The 20,027-nt window shown below is 41.4% G+C and overlaps 1 protein-coding gene across 2 annotated transcripts in view; it reads right to left on the bottom strand.

Moving 5' to 3' along the window:
* Nucleotides 1-19,897, bottom strand: part of LOC124794981 (zinc finger protein 665-like) — a 162,927-nt gene extending 143,030 nt beyond the window's left edge. For both annotated transcript variants that reach the window (XM_047258723.1, XM_047258724.1), the window contains exons 1-3: nt 19,655-19,897; nt 19,355-19,552; nt 18,668-18,775 (exon numbers count right to left, since the gene is read on the bottom strand). In XM_047258723.1, the coding sequence (XP_047114679.1) occupies nt 18,668-18,775; nt 19,355-19,552; nt 19,655-19,752 (404 nt within the window). In that variant the 5' untranslated portion in view covers nt 19,753-19,897. The remainder of the gene's footprint in view (nt 1-18,667; nt 18,776-19,354; nt 19,553-19,654) is intronic.
* Between the last annotated feature and the right edge of the window lie 130 nt (nt 19,898-20,027).

Here is a 20,027-nt window from a genome sequence, read left to right as displayed (position 1 = left end):
GCTTTATTCGTCGACTTCCGTGGGCTATGTGTGAAACTTGCCCGCACGCGTTCAACCGTTTCTTCGCTCACTGCAGGCCGACCCATTGATTTCCCCTTACAGAGGCATCCAGCAGCTTTAAACTGCACATACCATCGTCGAATGGAGTTAGCAGTTGGTGGATCTTTGTTGAACTTCGTCCTGAAGTGTCGTTGCACTGTTATGACTGACTGATGTGAGTGCATTTCAAGCACGACATACGCTTTCTCGGCTCCTTTCGCCATTTTGTCTCACTGCGCTCTCGAGCGCTCTGGCGGCAGATGCCTGAAGTGCGGCTTCAGTCGAACAAAACTCTATGAGTTTTTCTACGTATCTGTAGTGTGTCGTGACCATATGTCAATGAATGGAGCTACAGTGAATTTATGAAATCACTTCAATCATCTGTAATAGCCCTGTAGATGTATAAGCTTAAAACGTATGTTATATCAAGACAACAGTATACTTGTAATGTCTCCATTTCATTGTGTACACAGCAATGGTTCCTTCACTTCATATTGCAAGTGTTGTTTGCTGCCCCTCCCTGCATTTGTCATTTGTATCAATTGACATCATGCTTATTCTTAATAAAATAGTTTGCCTTAGCTCATCCATTACTGGACATATATACATTAATTTATATCTAATTCTTCCTAAGTTTGCTATACGTTACCATATGTCTCTCATCAAAGAATTGGGTGTGTCACCATGTATTTGCTCAATATTAGAGACATGTATATGATTGTGAGAACAGTGTTTTGGAATCCCCTGATATGCAATAACATATGATGTAGTGAATGTTAATTACATATGGTAACAAACTGCTCCTCCTACAAGATTATGATATTGATTTTTACACATTTTATATTTTCGTGTTATGCTTACTTTACGTGGCTACATAACAGTTCCTTTCTCCTCCTTTTTACAGTTATTTACCCCATTATTTCTCTTTATATTTAACCAATACCATTGTTTTTCAAAATGCATTTTACATTATGATACTATCATACATGAAGTCCTTAATGTTCCAAATACTGGTTCATACATTTTATAAAGCAGGTGGCATGTGGTTTCCACCTTTTCATGTATTGTATATTGGTTGTCACTTAAAATAAAAAAAAAAATCTGTGGGTTATCTGTCTGTACACACAGTGAGGTCCGGCTTCTGTGTGTCTAGAAATAGCGTCCAGACACTGATGACTTACGATATAAGGCAGTATTATACCTGACAGATGGAGTATTCTATTTCTACTATTTGTGGAATTTTGTACGCGCCTCATATATATTTTTGCTAATATGACATTGGAGAAGAAATAAAAACTTTAAGGTTCGCCGATGACATTGTATTTCTGTCAGAGACAGCAAAGGACTTGGAAGAGCAGTTGAACGGAATGGACAGTGTCTTGAAAGAAGGATATAAGATGAACATCAACAAAAGCAAAACAAGAATAATGGAATGTAGTCGAATTAAGTCGGGCGATGCTGAGAGGATTAGATTAGGAAATGACACACTTAAAGTAGTAAATGAGTTTTGCAATTTGGGGAGCAAAGTAACTGATGTTGGTTGAAGTAGAGAGGATATAAAATGTAGACTGGCAATGGCAAGGAAATCTTTTCTGAAGAAGAGAAATTTGTTAACATCGAATATAGATTTAAGTGTCAGGAAGTCATTTCTGAAAGTATTCGTATGGAGTGTAGCCATGTATGGAAGTGAAACATGGACGATAACCAGTTTGGACAAGAAAAGAATAGAAGCCTTTGAAATGTGATGCTACAGAAGAATGCTGAAGATTAGATGGGTAGATCGCGTAACTAATGAGGAAGTATTGAATAGGATTGGGGAGAAGAGGAGTTTGTGGCACAACTTGACAAGAAGAAGGGATCGGTTGGTAGGACATGTACTGAGGCATCAAGGGATCACCAATTTAGCATTGGAGGGCAGCGTGGAGGGTAAAAATCGTAGAGGGAGACGAAGAGATGAATACATTAAACAGATTCAGAAGGATGTAGGCTGCAGTACGTATTGGGAGATGATGAAGCTTGCACAGGATAGAGTAGCATGGAGAGCTGCATCAAATCAGTCTCAGGACTGAAGACCACAACAACAACAACAACAACATGATGTTTAAAGTAATATAGTCTGTCCAGTGACATTTCAAGTACTGCACACAATAGTTTATGTCCATATGTATGCCCTTAATGTATTCTTTGGTCACTGACTGCTTTTACACTAGACTTCGACTAAATCCGGCTGACCAGCAATATACATAACATGCCTATAATATGTGCTGTTGAGAGTCAAAGTCTTTGGATGAATAGTGTATGTAGCTGTGACAACAAGTGCGGATCCTTTTAAATGACAGAATATGCTACTTTTTAATTGTAATTAGGAGTGATCTGAAAATGCCATGAAATAGACATGTTACAAATGAAGGAAGAAATTTGTACAGTAATCTTTTATTTTAATGTGAGGTGTGCAATGTGTTATTTGTACATGGTGATGTATGCAGACAATGTTGTGCTCTTCCAAGTTAGTTTTACAGGTGCTTGACAATAACGCTTAGTCATAACTAGCTAATCGCATGATTAAATAAACATCGCATTACAACCCACTACAGACAATGTTCATGTTTATTAAGCACCTGGAGGCTGTGGATTCTCTTTGTACATCTATTAACAAATTCTTACCTTATCTCACTTTAAAGCACATTAACAACCAAATGCAAAACATTCCCCAGTTTTGTGAAACATAAGAACAGTATTTACCTACTTTCCTTATTCTTGGCATTTTAAGTACTCTCTGATCTTTGTAAATGCCTCTGAATTTGCATCAAGTCTGAACCACAAACAAGAATCAGAACCTGACCAAAATTAAGGTTTTTTGGAGATCAGTAGCCTCTTACATGCAGTCGGGGAAGGGGATTTCTTGATGGAGAAAAAGTGAACAACAGAGCTGCAAGAACAGCTACTAAAGATCCAACTATCTAGCCCTGCTTCTGTACATCACACATTTGTAAAGTCACATCAAGGCAAGAAAGGTACACTGTCTCTCCTACTAGAATATGAAAAAGATTAACTCGGTGATTCAGTGCACCAAAGATAGCAGCTTACACTTTCTGTATGGCAGAATTTGAGCTAACAAAGTATCCTGGAAACACAGGTATAAAGAAATCTTAGCTGCACCTGAAGTCAACTCACTGCCCACAACAGAAGTATGGAGCTAAAGTACACTCACATACTTCTTCACAGCTCTTCCACTGTGTGCTGCCACTGGCAATTTGTTATCATTGCTAATAGTCAATGAGAATCTGTCAATCTAACAATTTGGCTGCTTCTTTTCTTTTTTTAATGTCATTATTTCTAAGGTTGTGGTTGAGGTGGAACTTAACGAATCAGTTTAAACAAAATACCCACTGACTTCACTTATGAAGCAAACTAAATTGCATCTGACTCGCGATTTGTCATGCGTGTTCACTAACAGTAGCATACAACATAACAGCCATGGACTCTGTAGCCTACTTTTACCATACTATTGGTACAGTAATGTCCTGACTTATGCTACTCCATTTTATGCAAATCTGGAGTTACACAATTCATCTGTTTGAGTGCTGCACACCCCTATTTCCTCACAGCCTGTCCACACCGTGTTCAGCTTATGACAGTTTTGGACATGTTTCATGGAGACCATTTTATACATGGAATTGGCTTCATTGATACCTTCTGGCTTCATTAATACATTCTAACTATGTCACCCAAATGAAGCAGAACTGATTCATTTGCATCAAACAGGAAAGAAATATCATTATCTTTGGAATGTAAATTTAATATTATCAAAGACTTCAACGTAAAAATTAAAACTTAAGACTTAGCAAAGGAGTGTGATCTACCAGAATCAACAGTCAGGACAATAAAAGGTACAGAAAACATTTTTGAAGCTGCGAAAAATGCTCAATCTTTGAATTCAAGCATCATTCATATATGTCCTAGTATTATAACTCACATGGAAACAATGTTAAAATTTACAGTGTGATAATCAAGTAAGAGTGAAAAATTGTCATGTTGATCAGAACACGGTCTGCTGTCAAGCTAAGCTGATATTTAGGAGACTGTAAGAAGTAAATGGAGAGGCAGCCAAACTGAAATGTATAAAGCTAGTAACAACTGATTTAGCAGACTCAAAACTTGTAACAGACATAGCATCATATAAACTGGAGAGGCAACAAGCACTGATAAAGAGACTGTGTTGCTCTATCCAGAGAAACTCATCACAATGATAGAAGAAGGTGGCTGTACCAGCCAAATCATATTGGCTGGTCTGTTCTGGAAGAAAGCACCTAAAACAACTTTTATTGCATGTGAAGAGGAATTATTTATAGGTTTTAAAGCCACCAAAGATTGCCTGACAGTGATGGTTGGCACAAATACAGCTGGTGATTGTAAATTAAAACCTCTGTAAGTCTACCGTTCAGAAAATCCAAGAGCTTTAAAAATACATCTAATGTTGGGTTGCCATAGATTCGGAAGCTGAATGCTAAAGTTTGGTTTGATCAGCACTTCATACCTGGAGTGAAAAATTATTGCAAATTAAAACAAATCCCATTTAAAGTGATACTATTAATCAAAACACATCAGGTCATCCTCCTGTTACTCATGTGCGTGGAAACAGTTATTTTTGCACCTAAATACAATCAGCTCACTTCAAGCTTCAACTAATGGACCACGGAATCACTAAAACATTACTACACAAGATTATCGTTTGCGCATCTATGTGAAGCTATGAGACAAAACAACAAACTCTCTGTTAATAACTTCTGGAAGTAATTCAATGTTTTAAGTGCCACAAGAATTATTGGACAATCATGGAGTGAAATTTTACAGAAAAATTTAAATGGTGCTTGGAAAAAACTGTGTCCATTTTTTAACCACTGAAACCCAGGATTTATTTTTAATCAAACTGAAAACGTGATTAAAGAAGTGGCTAGTCTTGCCAAACAATTAAGTTTAGAGATGATGACGTTCAAGACCTGCTAGACCCACAAAATCAAGACCTGAGAGTAGACGAGCTTATAGAACTGCATAAGCAAGGCAGAAAAAATGAACAATATGATTCTTTGGACCTAGTTTAATCAGATGGTTGCAAATTTGACAGACAGTTTCAGTTCAATTTGAAAACCGTTACAAATATTAGATAAAATACAACTCCAATGAAATGCACATTTTTACTACAAAATGAGGGAAAAAATTTTTTTTAGCGTCCTATGAGGAAATATTGTGTGAGAACAACAAAAATTTGACTCATCATCAGGCGACACTATCTGAGGTCTTCCACATCACTATAACTTTGCAATGCATAATACTATACTGTAATACAATTTGTCATATATTTGAATAGTTTATTAAAAAAAATTTCCTTCTGAAGTTCGTATCGTGCAGAAAAGCTGCCCTATTTTCAGCCATTCTGCGCATCCGCCACCATTAACTGCTAGCAGCCAATAACATTCAGTCTCTCTCTGAGTGATTAGCCGCAAGTTACAAACTAGACTGCAAGAACGTCTCTCTCGCATGCTGCACTGTTGCCATATTTTGCAACAATGCAGTTTCTTTCAGAGAGCGACTGAATTAGTCATTCAAATGTCAACGTTATTTTCTTGTCGCAGTAAAGTTGTGAAATTGTATCTGTAAATGTTTTAGTGTGATTTCCAAAAGAACATGTCAGATGATGGCAATAAACGTTAAGTTCCTCACAAGCAACTTTAATTAAATTGCATGCCTATGGAGAATCGTCTTAGTTGTGCGATTGGGTTCGTGATTTCCTCTCATAAAGGTTACAGTGTATAGTAATCGACAGAAAGGCATCTACATCAGAAGTGATATCTGGCATTTGTAAGGAAGTGTTCTAGGCCTTCTGCTATTATTGATCTTATAAATGATTTAGGAGACAATCTAAGCAGGTCATGCAGAATGTTTGCAGATGATGCTGCGATTTACCATCTTATAAAATCAAGACATTAAAACAAATTACAAAATGATTTTGACAAGATTTCTGATGGTGAGAAAACTGGCAATTGATTCCAAATAATGAAAAGTCTGAAGTCATCCACTTGAGTACTAAAAGGAATCCGGTAAATTTCTGTTTACACGATAAGACATATAAATCTAAAGGCTGTAAATTCAACTAAATAAAATCATGAATAACTTTAACTGCAACGATCACATGAATAATGTCATGTGGAAGGCACACCAAAGACTGCAATTTCTTGGTAGAACACAAGAAAATGCAACAGGCCTACTACAGGGACTATTTAAACCACACTTTTCCCCACCTCTTCCAGAGTACTGCTGTCCGGTGTCAGATCCACAGCAGATGGATCGACTGAAAAAGTTCAAAGAAGGGCAGCTCATTTTGTATTATCACAAAATGTGGAGAGATAAAAACGGATACAATACGCGAATTAGGGTGGAAATCATCAAAACAAAGCCATTTTTCCGTTGCGGCAGGATCTTCTCATAAAACTTCAGTCACCAACTTTCTCCTCAGAGTGTGAAATTTGTTGGCGTTGACCTACATAGGGAGGAAATAATAAAATAAGAGAAATTAGAGCTAGTATGGAAAGGTTAAAGTGTTCTTGTTTCCCACACACTGTTCGAGAGTAGAGAGATAGCTTTGAAGGTAGTTCTATGAATGCTCTGCCAGGCATTTTATTGTGTAATGCAGAGTAATCATGTGGATGTAGATGCTTCACAAGCAGCCGGGAAGGTATAACGTCTCACATTTATAACCTCTTCAGATGTGAATCTGAAAGTGAGACTTCTATTTTTGACATTTTGAAAACTCAAGAATGAACTGCAGAAGCACTTGTCAGCAACAAAATTGTACAGAAAATGGTAAATGAAAGTATTGTTGCTGCAGAAACCTCATGAAGAATTGTTTTCTTGTCCCCCTGGGAAGCATTGAAATTGCAAGATACCACTTGTAACACAAATACATATTTTAAAGCACTCCATGTTTGAAATGTATATAAGATGGGAATACCAGATATCACAACAATTTGTTACAATTACGCCTGAGCAAGTTAGCTTCAAACGTAGTGCTTCATTAACGCAAAGAATTTTAACAGACATTAGTTTCAAAAAATGTTAAGAAGAGAGTTTTTAATTGAAAGAAGAGACACAGAACCAGCATGAACCACGTCCCTTATAAAGGTGCATGATGCATGAGGAGGACGTAGTTCTAGAGTGTATTATCGCAATGAAACATGGGTTAATCAGAATACTCCATGCATACCTGCTGGAAAGTGAGCGATTGTACTAGCGGTTTTAAAGTTCCCATATGAAAAGGCTCTCTGATACTTATTCTGCAAGTTGGACCTTCTTAAGATTTTTTTCGTGTGAGTAACCTTGTATTTATATATTTAAAAACAAAGATGATGTGACTTACTATACGAAAGCGCTGGCAGGTCGATAGAAACACAGACAGACACATACATACACACAAAATTCAAGCTTTCGCAACAAACTGTTGCCTCATCAGGAAAGAGGGAAGGAGAGCGAAAGACGAAAGGAAGTGGGTTTTAAGGGAGAGGGTGAGGAGTCATTCCAATCCCGGGAGCGGAAAGACTTACCTTAGGGGGAAAAAGGACAGGTATACACACACACCCGCGCGCGCGCGCGCACACACACACACACACACACACACACACACACACACACACACACACACACACACACACACACACACACACACACACACACGCGCGCGCACACACACACACACACACACACACACACACACACACACACACACACACACACGCGCGCACACACACACACACGCGCGCGCGCGCGCGCAGCGCGCGCCCACACACACACACACACACAAGCAGACATATTTAAAGAGGTCTTTAAATGTGTGTGTGTGTGTGTGTGTGTGTGTGTGTGTGTGTGTGTGTGTGTGTGTGTGTGGGCGCGAGAGAGAGTGTATACCTGTCCTTTTTTCCCCCTAAGGTAAATCTTTCTGCTCCCGGGATTAGAATGACTCATTACCCTCTCCCTTAAAACCCACTTCCTTTCGTCTATCCCTCTCCTTCCCTCTTTCCTGATGAGGCAACAGTTTGTTGCGAAAGCTTGAATTTTGTGTGTATGTATGTGTCTGTTTGTGTTTCTATCGACCTGCCAGCGCTTTCGTATGGTAAGCCACATCATCTTTGTTTTTAAATATATTTTTCCCGTGTGGAATGTTTCCCTCTATTATATTAACCTTGTATTTAGATGTAAGAGAAACAGTAGTGACCACCATTCGGAAATGGAAGCTCTAACTTTCAAGAAGCGGTGCACTGAACAATTCTTGCCATACCTTGCTTCAAAATCGGTCACAGTAGTTACCCTGCCAGTTATCATTCAGTTGTTACAGAGAAAAGGCACACTATGAGCAACATGAAAGGGGATATTGTGCTCTGGCTAAAAAATAAAAATATTCCGGACAATATAAGCCAGACTTGTACACAACTCCTGCAGCTAATTAATTTATAAAAGTCAAGTGACAGAATGCACAAATCTTACTTTCTTGCATGCGAATATCGTCACAAAGTTTTGCATTTACCCATATATCACTGTCAGCACAATCCGATAGAATTAATTTGCAAACCAGTTACGAGCTATATGGTGGGGGTGGGGGTGGAAAAGGGAGGGTGGTGGGGGTTAGCTGAAGATTACAGATGCTGAATCGCTCGTGCCTAAAGCAATAGACAGCAGCATGCCCACACTGTGCAGCACACTGAAAAGTTTCCAGAAAGAAGACTTTGACAGGAAGATGCAGATGAATAAAAGCCTTAAACCTGTCATCTTAAATTTACAATTGGATGGTTCAGACATGGACACTGATAGCAGATGGTATTACAATGGGGACTGACACAAAGTACAGTAATAATCTTTCTTTGTTTTATTGTTTCTGGTTGGTTGGTTTAAAGGCGGGAGAAGGGACCAAACTACGAGGTCATTAGTCCCTTGTTCCTAATAAAACAATGCCACAAGTGCGAGAATAAAACAGACGAAACGTATAACACAAAGCTGAAAGAAAGGAAAAGCCACAAGAACGAAGGGAAGGCATCAAACACTAAAAGGAACAAAGAGGACAAGAAAACAACAGAGACACACTAGAAACAAAAGAGAGTAAAACATGAAAGCAGATTACAGTGGCTGGCCAACCACGAGAATAAAAAGGGAAAGCCAGCCACTCTGCAACACATTAAAACCTCCAATCTAAAAGCACTAGGGTGGAGGGCACAGAGGGACAAAGGACATGTGCTAAAAACCTACATAAAGTATAAAACCCACTCACGGATAAAACATAAAACTAAAGCTGCTGTGGAGGCATTGTCGCCCAACACCAAAGGCAGGGTGCTGGGAAAGTTAAAAGTCTTCCATAGAGCGGCTAAAAGTGGGCAGTCCAGCAAGAGGTGGACGACAGTCAATTGGGAGCCACAGCGACACTGAGGTGGGTACTCGCGATGGAGTAGGTAACCATGCATTAGCCTTGTATGGCCAATGCGGAGCCAGCAGAGGACAACTGATTCCCTGCAAGAGGCCTGCATGGAAGACTTCCACACATTCATAATCTCTTTAATGCAGTATGTTGTGCGTACTGTTATGCCATTCCGTCTCCCAAAGCCGGAAAACCCTGCAGTGTAAGACAGAATGCAGGTCAGCTTCGGAGATGCCTATCTCCAGAAATGGTTTCTGCATTGCCCATTTGGCCAGCCTATCGGCATGTTAGTTGCCAGGGATTCTGACGTGTCCTGGGGCCCACACAAACACCGCGGAACAGCGGGACTGTTTCAGGGCATAGATGGACTCCTAAATGGACGCTACCAGAGGCTGCTCAATGAGTCAGTACACAGGAGAAATGGCTCGCCAGGGCATGTGCGGATGTTTTGTGGTTTTAGGACGCACAACTACAGTGGTCATTAGTGCCCAGACTAAATTATGAAGGCACAATGTTAAAACAGCAACTAAAAAGGACAACACTATAAAAGGCACATTAACAGGCAAGGGATTAAAAGAAAACAGCATAATCAAATTTCCTTAGACATGTTTGTCAAGTGGCTAAAACAAAGAATGCGAGCAGCTGCTCCTGGATCATCCACTAAAATTTCATCCAGACTACATGGCAGGCCAAGATCAATGTGCAGTGTATTAAAATTCGGACAAGACGTTAAAATGTGCTGTACCGTCAGTAATTGCCTACATGGCCAGATCGGCGCCGGCGCAGCCGTCAGCAGATGGCGGTGGCTGAACAGGCAGTGTCCAATCTGTAACCGGGCAAAAACGACCTCCTCCCGCCGAGAAGGGCGTGAAAAGGTCGTCCAGGCCTTGGGGAGAGGTTTCAAGGCTTGGAGCTTGTTTTCAGAAAGTGTAGACCAATCAGCATGCCACACAGATGAAACACGCTGACAAATGACCATGCTAAAATCAGATGAAGGCACACAACAAGAAGCTGTCCGAGGCTGGAGGAGCGCAGCCTAGGCCGCAGCATCGGCAGCTTCGTTCCCAAGGATACCGACATGGCCAGGAACCCACATAAAGGTAACCGGAGAACCGTCGTCTGCCAGCTGCTGAAGAGAGCGTTGGATCCAGTGCACGAAAGGGTGAACTGGATATGGATCACTGAGGCTCTGGATGGCGCTCAGGGAATCAGAGCAGATGACATAAGCAGAATGTCGGTGGCGGCGGATGTAAAGAACAGCCTGATAGAGGGCAAATGCTCAGCTGTGAAGACCGAACAGTGGCCATGGAGCCAGTGTTTGAAATTGTGTGCCCCGACAACAAAAGAACACCCGACACCGTCATTGGTCTTAGAGCCATCTGTATAAATGAAGATCATATTAATGAACATCGAACGAAGTTCGACAAACCGCGAGCGGTATACCAAAGCTGGGGTAACCTCCTTTTGGAGCGAGCTGAGGGCAAGGTGAACGCGATCCTGAGCCTGGAGCCAAGGTGGCATTTGGCTCTTTCCCACTCTAAAGAGTGGAAAATCAAGTTGCTGAAGGAGGCGACAAAAGCGAACTCCAGGGGATAGCAGGGCAGATACATACAACCCGTATTGATGGTCGAGAGAGTCGCCAAAAAAGCAACGATAAGACGGGTGGTCGGGCATTGATAATAGCAGACAGGCATACTGACAAAGCAGTATATTGCACCGGTAGCTGAGTGGCAATTCACCGGCTTCACCATGAAGACTCTCGATGGGACTAGTATAGAACGCTCCAATCGCAAGACGTAACCCCCGATGTTGTATAGAGTTGAGGCGGCGTAAGATGGACGGCCGTGCAGAGGAGTACACAAAGCTCCCATAATCCAGCTTTGAGCGGACGATTGACCGATATAAGCGAAGTAGGAAGTTTCGATCCCCTCCCCACGACGTACCGCTAAGAACACGAAGGACATGTAGGGAACGGATACAACGGGCAGCCAAATACGACACATGTGGAGACACGCTAAGTTTCCTGCAAAATGTAAGACCTAAAAATTTTGTTGTCTCCATCAATGGGAGAGCAACGGGACCGAGATGTAAGTACGGCGGGAGAAACTCTTTGTAGCGCCAGAAGTTAATACAGACTGTCTTCTCGGCAGAAAAACGGAAGCCACTGGCGACACTCCAGGACTAACGACAGTCAAGACAACGCTGAAGACAGCGCTCCAGGAAACATGTATGCTGCGCGCTACAGTAGATGGTAAAATCGTTCATGAAAAGGGAGCCTGATACATCAGGCGGGAGGCAATCCATTATTGGATTGATCGCTATGGCGAAGAGAGTGACGCTCAAAACTGAGCCCTGTGGCACCCCATTCTCCTGGCGAAAGGCGTCAGGCAGGACAGAACCCACACATACTGTGAACTTTCGATCCATTAAAAATGCACGAATAAAAAGAGGGAGGCGACCGCGAAGGCCCCATGTATGCATGGTGCGGAGAATGCCCGCCCTCTAACAGATGTCTTAAGCCTCCTCCAAATCAAAGAACACAGCCAGTGTCTGGCGCTTCTGCAAGAAGTTATTCATAATGAAGGTTGAAAAGGTAACCAGATGGTCAACAGCAGAGCTGCGCCTACAAAATCCACATTGTACATTGGTAAGTAGGTGTCGAGATTCGAGCAGCCAAACCAAATGAGAGTTAACCATTCATTCCATCACCTTCAGACACAGCTGGTAAGGGAAATGGATCATTAACTGGAAGGCAAGTGGTTGTCCTTCCCCGGATTAGGAATCAGGACAACAGATTCGCGCCAGCATGTGGGAACATGACCCTCAATCCAGATGTGATTATAAGTACGAAGAAGAAAGCCTTTACCTGCAGGAGAAAGAATCTGCAGCATCTGAATATGAATAGAATCAGGCCCTGGAGCGGAGGACCGTGACTGGGCAAGTGCATTTTCGAGTTCCCGCATGGTGAAAGGGGCATTATAACTTCAAGCGAGCACTGCTCCCTCTTTCAATAGGCGGAGAGTCATCTTTCATTTTTTCAATAGGTTTGTCGGCTACCATGTTAAGATCGCTGGGAGGGGGATCTTCCTCCGCCGGTGAGCGGCCAGATGTTTGGCTACCAGCGGTGCGGCCAGGTGAAATGGATGACGGACTGGGGTTGCGACCACTGGGTGGCACAGGAGAAGAAACACGCCATGGCAGAGAAGGAGAACTTTTCTTCCTATGAGCCTTCCTGGAAGGTCGTTTAGTCGAAGTACTGGTCGATGGCTGGGAGTTCGGGGTGATCGAGTGATCTAGTAGATACCACACCATGCGACGAATTCAAAGTGCGGTGAGCCTCCACCCAGACGGGGAACGTGTACAGGAGTGTGGCCCAAAGGAGTTTTTGTGCCTGAAAGGCGCTCTCAGTTTCCAACAACAAGGTACCGTTATGCATCCTGGTACAAGACTTGGCAGGTCCGGCTATAGCATCTATGCCCTTCTGAATAACGAAAGGGTTGACAGACGAAAAATCCTTTCCTTCCTCAGATCTAGAAACTACGAGGAACTTTGGGGCAAGCTGTAGTACTTTGGTCACTGGTGGCTGGCAAGTTCCGTTTATGGGCAGAAGTCGAGAGAGAAGAAGAGAAATCCATTGCGGAGGAATCCCCCATGATTGCCAACGTCTCCGATGGCGCGCTCCTTCCTTGTGGGAACCCTCTCAGAGGGCACTTCCGCCTCAGGTCACACCTCCTGAGAAATGGACGGAGGGACCAATCGCCACGGTCGGAAGTTGTCAGCTCGGGCAATCACCCCTCCCCGGGCCTGGCCTTTACCAGGGGGTACGCACGGGCCCTACTTGTCTAACCAGGGCGGGGAATTACGCTTTACCTCGTCACCGGCTACACGTGCGAACGCATGGGTCGGCCTTCAGGCTCGCACAGGGAGGAAAGAAGAATAGGGGGAAAAAAAAGAAAAGGGGGGGGGGAGGGATAGGAAGGACAGACTGTCTCAAACACCGAGGCGGAGACCATAGGGTGGACAAGAAGGCAAGGTAAAAAGTAAGGAAGACAGTGAGAGAGGAAGGACAAAGAAAGGAAGAAACCAGAAGAAACGAAAAACCAAAATGACCACAAATGTAAGTCGTTGAACCGCCCGTCTCCGGATGCAGGCGCAAACTCCCCCTTGAGGGGGACGGACTCCTTTTAGTCACCTCTTACGACAGGTAGGAATACCTAGGGCCTATTCTTACCCCAGACCCGCAGGGGGATGTGCAGATGTACTCAAGAGCACGAGATATGCCCGACAGCTCTGCAGTGAAAACACTGCAACCAACTGGCAATGAGTGCTGCTCAATATGTCCTCCATAAACATATGCGAAGCCTACGTGACCATCAGCCATTGAGATGTCGGTGTAAACCGCTTCAGAGCCCCGGAACATGTCAAGAATCAAGAGGAAGTGATAGCGAAGAGCGGCGGGGTTAACGGAGTTCTTAGGGCCATGCAAATTATTGTTTTTGTCAACATATCAACTGCATACATAGTTCACGAGGACTTACTAGCTTTTATTGATCAGGAATAGGTAGCCTATGAAGTATTCGAACATATTCAACATATTGCTCAAGGAGAAGTTAAGCTTTTCCCAGCGTGTTCTATGCATTAACTACTCGCAAGAATGTGGCCAGATAAAACTCCAAATTTCAACAAGTAAACCCCTGTCATTTTCAAGGTACAAACTGGAAAATGCCTTAAAATGAAAAGGAGGGTTACCTCTCAAGATACTGGCGGTTTTCAACGTTATCGGTCAGCACCCTGTTGAGTTATTCAAAGAAGATGGTTAATTGTTTGCTTGTTCAATGGATCATAAATGCATTCTCCCACTGTAATGTTGAACAAATTACTTTAAACTCATAATGCCTGTTGACACCGAAAAATAACACACACTGACAATTTTTATGATAGTCTATTGCACTTGTCTTTGCTACCATTAATTCTTATATATAACACACACAAAATTCAAGCTTTTGCAACCCACAGTTGCTTTATCAGGAAAGAGGGAAAGACGAAAGGATGTGGGTTTTAAGGGAGAGGGTAAGGAGTCATTCAAATCCCGGGAGCGGAAAGACTTACCTTAGGGGAAAAAAGGACACACACACACACACACACACACACACACACACACACACACACACACACCTGCACATATACAGACATTTTTGTCTGCTTGTGTCTGTATATGTGCAGATGGATGTGTGTGTGTGTGTGTGTGTGTGTGTGTGTGTGTGTGTGTGTGTGCGCATGCGTGTGTATACCTGTCCTTTTTTCCCCCCTAAGGTAAGTCTTTCCGCTCCCGGGATTGGAATGACTCCTTACCCTCTCCCTTAAAACCCACATCCTTTCGTCTTTCCCTCTCCTTCCCCCTTTCCTGACAAACCATTGGTTGCGAAAGCTTGAATTTTGTGTGCGTTTGTGTGTCTTATCAACATGCCAACGCTTTCGTTTGGTAAGTTACACCATCTTACAACAGTCCAAGTCACAATAACTGACAATTATTGCAACCATTTTCAATGATCTTGTCGTTAGACAATCATCATTTTAAGAAATATTGTACCCGATGCCTTCAAATAACTGTCAGCTGTTCCAACTTCAAACAGACGATTGCTGTGGAGCAGTGGACACCTCAAAGACGTGAAGTAAGATTTCTCTCCTGTCGGTGACTGATCGAAATCAGTTTTAAAATGTATTATTCCCTCATAGATTTGATTCTATACTACAATGTACCAAAGGCAAACAAACCTAATTGTCACCTGCAGCAGCACAGTTCGGCAACGGCCGCACTCTGTTGGCACGCATGCACAGACCTCATCTGCTCCAAGCTTCCCTGTCGCTCTGCCTCTATGGGCAGAAACACTGTCCTATGTGACATGGGCTATAAATTTCAATTTTACAGTCTCTGGTCCTAATTGAACATAATTTATATGTATTTATATGGAAAATTGGACCCCAACTTCAACTTACACAGTAATAACTTGGTCCCACATGTCACATAAGTCCAGGGTATTACTGCATTTAAAAGCTTTATCAGGTAAGGCAAACAATGCTTGAACCTTAGTTGCTTCAAGAAGAATCAGACAATGTCACTGGAACTTCTATAACGAACAGGTAGTGACCTCTCTTATTACAATGTGTCATAATGATCTCAAACATAGTGACAACATATAGGTAGTGTCATTCATTAAAACATTATTTGGATGAGAGAGAGGAATCTGAACATCCTATGTCAATTAGAGTGTCATGTTGCACTGCAATAACAGAAGTTATAGACGAACTCATCTCACTGACACATAATTAAAGACATACAATACAGACATTTTTGTGTCTGCAAACATATGTACAAGCAATTCTGCATACTACTAAAGCAATAAAAGATTCGTGTCAAAATGCATAGCTCCCAGTCTGTCCAAATCTAGGGCATCATTTGCACTGACAATTGGCAAGATAGTTTTTGTAGGGTGCAAAAATAACCGAGGTCAGAAGTGCCCATATTATAATGTTAGAACAGTAACAAGAAAAAGAAGTCAAAAGCAACTACACGTTAAGCCCAATCACTAGAAGGAAAGAGAGCTAAAAACAAGGACTTCCTCTTGGAGAAAGGTCCACAAAATATGCCTTAGAGATAGTGGAGATACTGAACCAAAGCTTAAATGTTCTTTGCCATATCGTATGATGGATACAAAGTAAAATGTAGCGACATCCTACACATCATTCTCTAAAACAGCCGCTAACTCAGATGCAAACAAACACAGGAATGTAAGCAGCTAAAAATGGGGCATTTGGTCAGGAAATGGTGAACCGTCAAAGGTCGACGACAATGAGCACAAAATGTTGAGGGATCACCACTTAACAACCAGCAATGGCTAAAATGACAGTGCCCAATAGGCAACCTAGCTAAAATGATCTACTCATGGTGAGATGACTATGAGGGGGTCAACCAAGCCATTGAGAGAGGTTTAATTCCCCAGAGATCCTTCTTATGAAGAGAGGACCAGTGGCAATGCCAAAGTGGCACCATCTGCTGATAGATGGCAACACAGATATCAGTAGAAGGAATGGAAGAGCTACCAGGCTGACATAGGAGAACGGTAGCCTTGGCAGCAGCCTCACTGTCCATCAGGCAGATGTGACTAGGAACCCACATGAACATCATAAAGGCTCCCTCAACAGTGATCAAGTGGAAGCTTTCTTGGACCCACTGCACTAAGGGATGGCGTGTGTACAGCACACAGAGGTACTGAAGGGCACAGGGAGAATCAGACTAAAGGGTGGCCAGTTAGAGAGTGAAGAGCTAACTGCAAATATTGAGCTGTATCCTGGAAGCTAAAACCGAAAATGGTAAGTGCCAATGACGAAGGCACATCCGACACCAGAGTCAGTTTTAGAGCCATCAGTGTACACAAAGGTACTATTGCTAAGTTACGTGCGATGGTCAAGAAACTTACAGTGATAGAGCGCATTCAGAGTAGTTTGGGAAGCAAATGAAGTGTAAGGAACACAAACACAGACTGCTGCACGAAGCCAAGGTGGTGAGAGGTTCACACCGATGAGGAACATGGCAGGCAACAACAAGTTAAGCTGCCAGAGCAGTAGCCGAAAGTGAACTCCGGAAGGTTAACAGAAGAAGGGCGCACCCCACACTGGCAGTCAAGGAAGTCACTGAAAAAGAGGGCAGAAAAATGACATCACATCTACTGAGAACATCACACCAGTATGACAGTGGCAGCTTCTGCATAGACACACTCAACCGGACTATTGTGAAAGAAAAACATACTCTACAATGGTGGATTGTTTTAGGATGTCATAAAATTGACAGAAATGTAGATGAATAAACAAAACACTCATAGTCCAGTGTAGAACAGACAATGGATTGGTACAAATGGATGATGATGGTCCAATCCACTCCTCAGGAAGTACCACTTAGAGCTGGCAAGAATGATTAGTCTGTTTGCGAAGTGCTTGTTCATTTTGAAGTGTTCTACTTAGTGCTTCTGTCCATAATATCTGGTGACAATGTAATATAATGCGACACATTATGGACACCCACATCATAATATTATCTTAATAAAAATAGGTGATTTAACTGATGGTAAACTGGCAAATTTAAACTCCAATAAGCTACAGAAGTTAGCACAAACTGAGATTTACAATCAAATCTTTAATATGGAAGACTGTGACAGTAATGAAATGGTACTTTACACTTCACTGGCATAGAATACATTATCTACAAAATCCAATAACTTCTACAATTTCAGATAATTGGAACAAGTTTAAAAATATGTTATGCTTTTACTGTTATACTTCCTGAAATTCTGTGGTCATACTATTTAAACATACAATAAATTAAAAAAGAAATGTCTTCATAGTCACCAAGCATCATCCCAAATTTCAAGAACATTTTGTTTCCAAACACTTGTATATGAATTACTATTTTCTATGCAAGAATGTGTTATTAGAAGCCTAAACTGTGAATATATTGCACTGTAATCAAGTGTACCACACCTAAGCGTAATAAGCTTTCCAACAAGACCGTCAAAATATTTCAATGATATCTGCCGACGATTGTTGCAACACAAGGGTAACAAGTAGACACAACAGCAGGTTACTATTATTATGAATATTTAGATACTTTCTATGCAAATCTTTTATTTTATCAGTGTTAGGTTTTAGAAGAGCAAAAAAGGGAGCAAGATCATGATTAACAGCTTGACAATGTCATTAGTGACTAATCCCAAGATGGATAGTGCATGGTTGGGGAAGGACAGTAGTACAGACCTCTTCAGATGAACCATCAATAACTGATTTAACAAATGTGTGGTAAATCTGGACCTACACAGCTGTACAGGGAATAAAATCCTATTCCTCATGAAGGATAGCCCCTACTTCTTTCATTTTTGGTGTAGCGTACTGAATACCACAGCAAAATAATCTAGGAATAAAAATACCAAGATTAAAAAAACTGTAGGAAAGAAAAAAAGACTAAACAACTGAAATTGGAACATGATCCACAGATGGCCTACTCAGGGGAAATGGGGGAGGGGGTTGTTAAATAAAAAAATAAGCTGTAGTAGGATAATATACAATATACAAGCAAGACGAAATCAAATATCAGATCATCTGAAACAAATTATGCCTTACACTTCCTGTTCTTCTTCTTTGATTTCCCCTCCTCCATATTCCACAATTTCCTCTTCACTGGCAGAGATGGTATAAGGAATAACTACTACTTCAGGGCCCATTGTGTTCCTGCATCACCAACAATTAAAGCATTACCATCAACACACATTAATCAACTTTATGAAGTACCATATTAATCTCATAAATAAACAAACCTGTGTAACAAAATCGTAAACTGACATATACAATGTAACAATCTCTAAAACAAATAATAAAGATTATACTGATCTTCACTCGCGAAGATATTCAGAAAACGTGGAAAAATGACAAGACACAGAAATTACGACCTGAATCTACGAAAGCAGATTATGAACAGCAGTCATGAAAGAGTACTATTTACTCTTTAAAACATTTATAAAACTTTTTATGCAATAGCCTTCACCAACTGACTGGCATGGCTAATGTGTAAATTTCAGGCAATAAAATATGACAATCAGAATACTATCTCTAATAGAACTAAGGCGGCGTGGACGAGTAATAAAATATTTAACATTTGCTACTATTTAAAAATGTGCACAAAATTTTCCGCTCTGGTACTCTATTACTGTTATTTGTGTACTTGCAATGTAGCGTGTCGTTTCGGAAAGATGTTGACAAATAATAAAAATAAATGAATGTACTATGATAATGGCGCCACAATTGTCTTACCCAGGTTTATCGAGATTTAGAGTAGACGTAATGTCTTCAATAAGAACACTTGGTTCAGCGTTAGGTTTTAGAACATTCGGCGATTCGAATGCGTCTTCACTGAAATGTCTTTCACAGAGGTATAGCGTACGGTGAATTTCGCTATACGGTTTGCCAAGCAAGTCAAATCTGTTGCATTTCTTAATCCACAGTTCAGATCTGCAAAGAAATAATCATTTGCGGGAAATTACTACATGTCAACATTTGATACCATAACCTACAAAATCCACTTAAACACAAATCTTCCAGTTCGAGACATACATTTCTGCGTCCTCCGGGAACGGGAAAAAGTGTAGTTCCAACGTGTCGTGGTTGCCTTCATGAGCTACGCAAGACTTCAAGGCACAAGATACCGACATTTCAAACCAAAACAAACGCTTATAAACATTATCCAATATACTCAACTACAATCACTCCATGTTGAGCAAAGATCTTCGGAATCTTCAATTCTTCTTGATTTGCAGTGCAACGTATTAGTACTACAGAGTACAGTACTACCAAAGAATAATGGCGGACCAACAATCGAACTTCTTCGATACTAATCTCACCGCTTAGTTATGATGTATCGAACTTCATTATTTCAGTCAAAATTCCTAGGAAAGCAGTCTCTAGTGGTTTTTTTTATTAGAGCCTT

The sequence above is a fragment of the Schistocerca piceifrons genome, chromosome 4 (genome assembly GCF_021461385.2).
Source record: "Schistocerca piceifrons isolate TAMUIC-IGC-003096 chromosome 4, iqSchPice1.1, whole genome shotgun sequence".
NCBI lineage: Eukaryota > Metazoa > Arthropoda > Insecta > Orthoptera > Acrididae > Schistocerca > Schistocerca piceifrons.
This window is presented reverse-complemented; position numbering and strand designations above follow the sequence as displayed.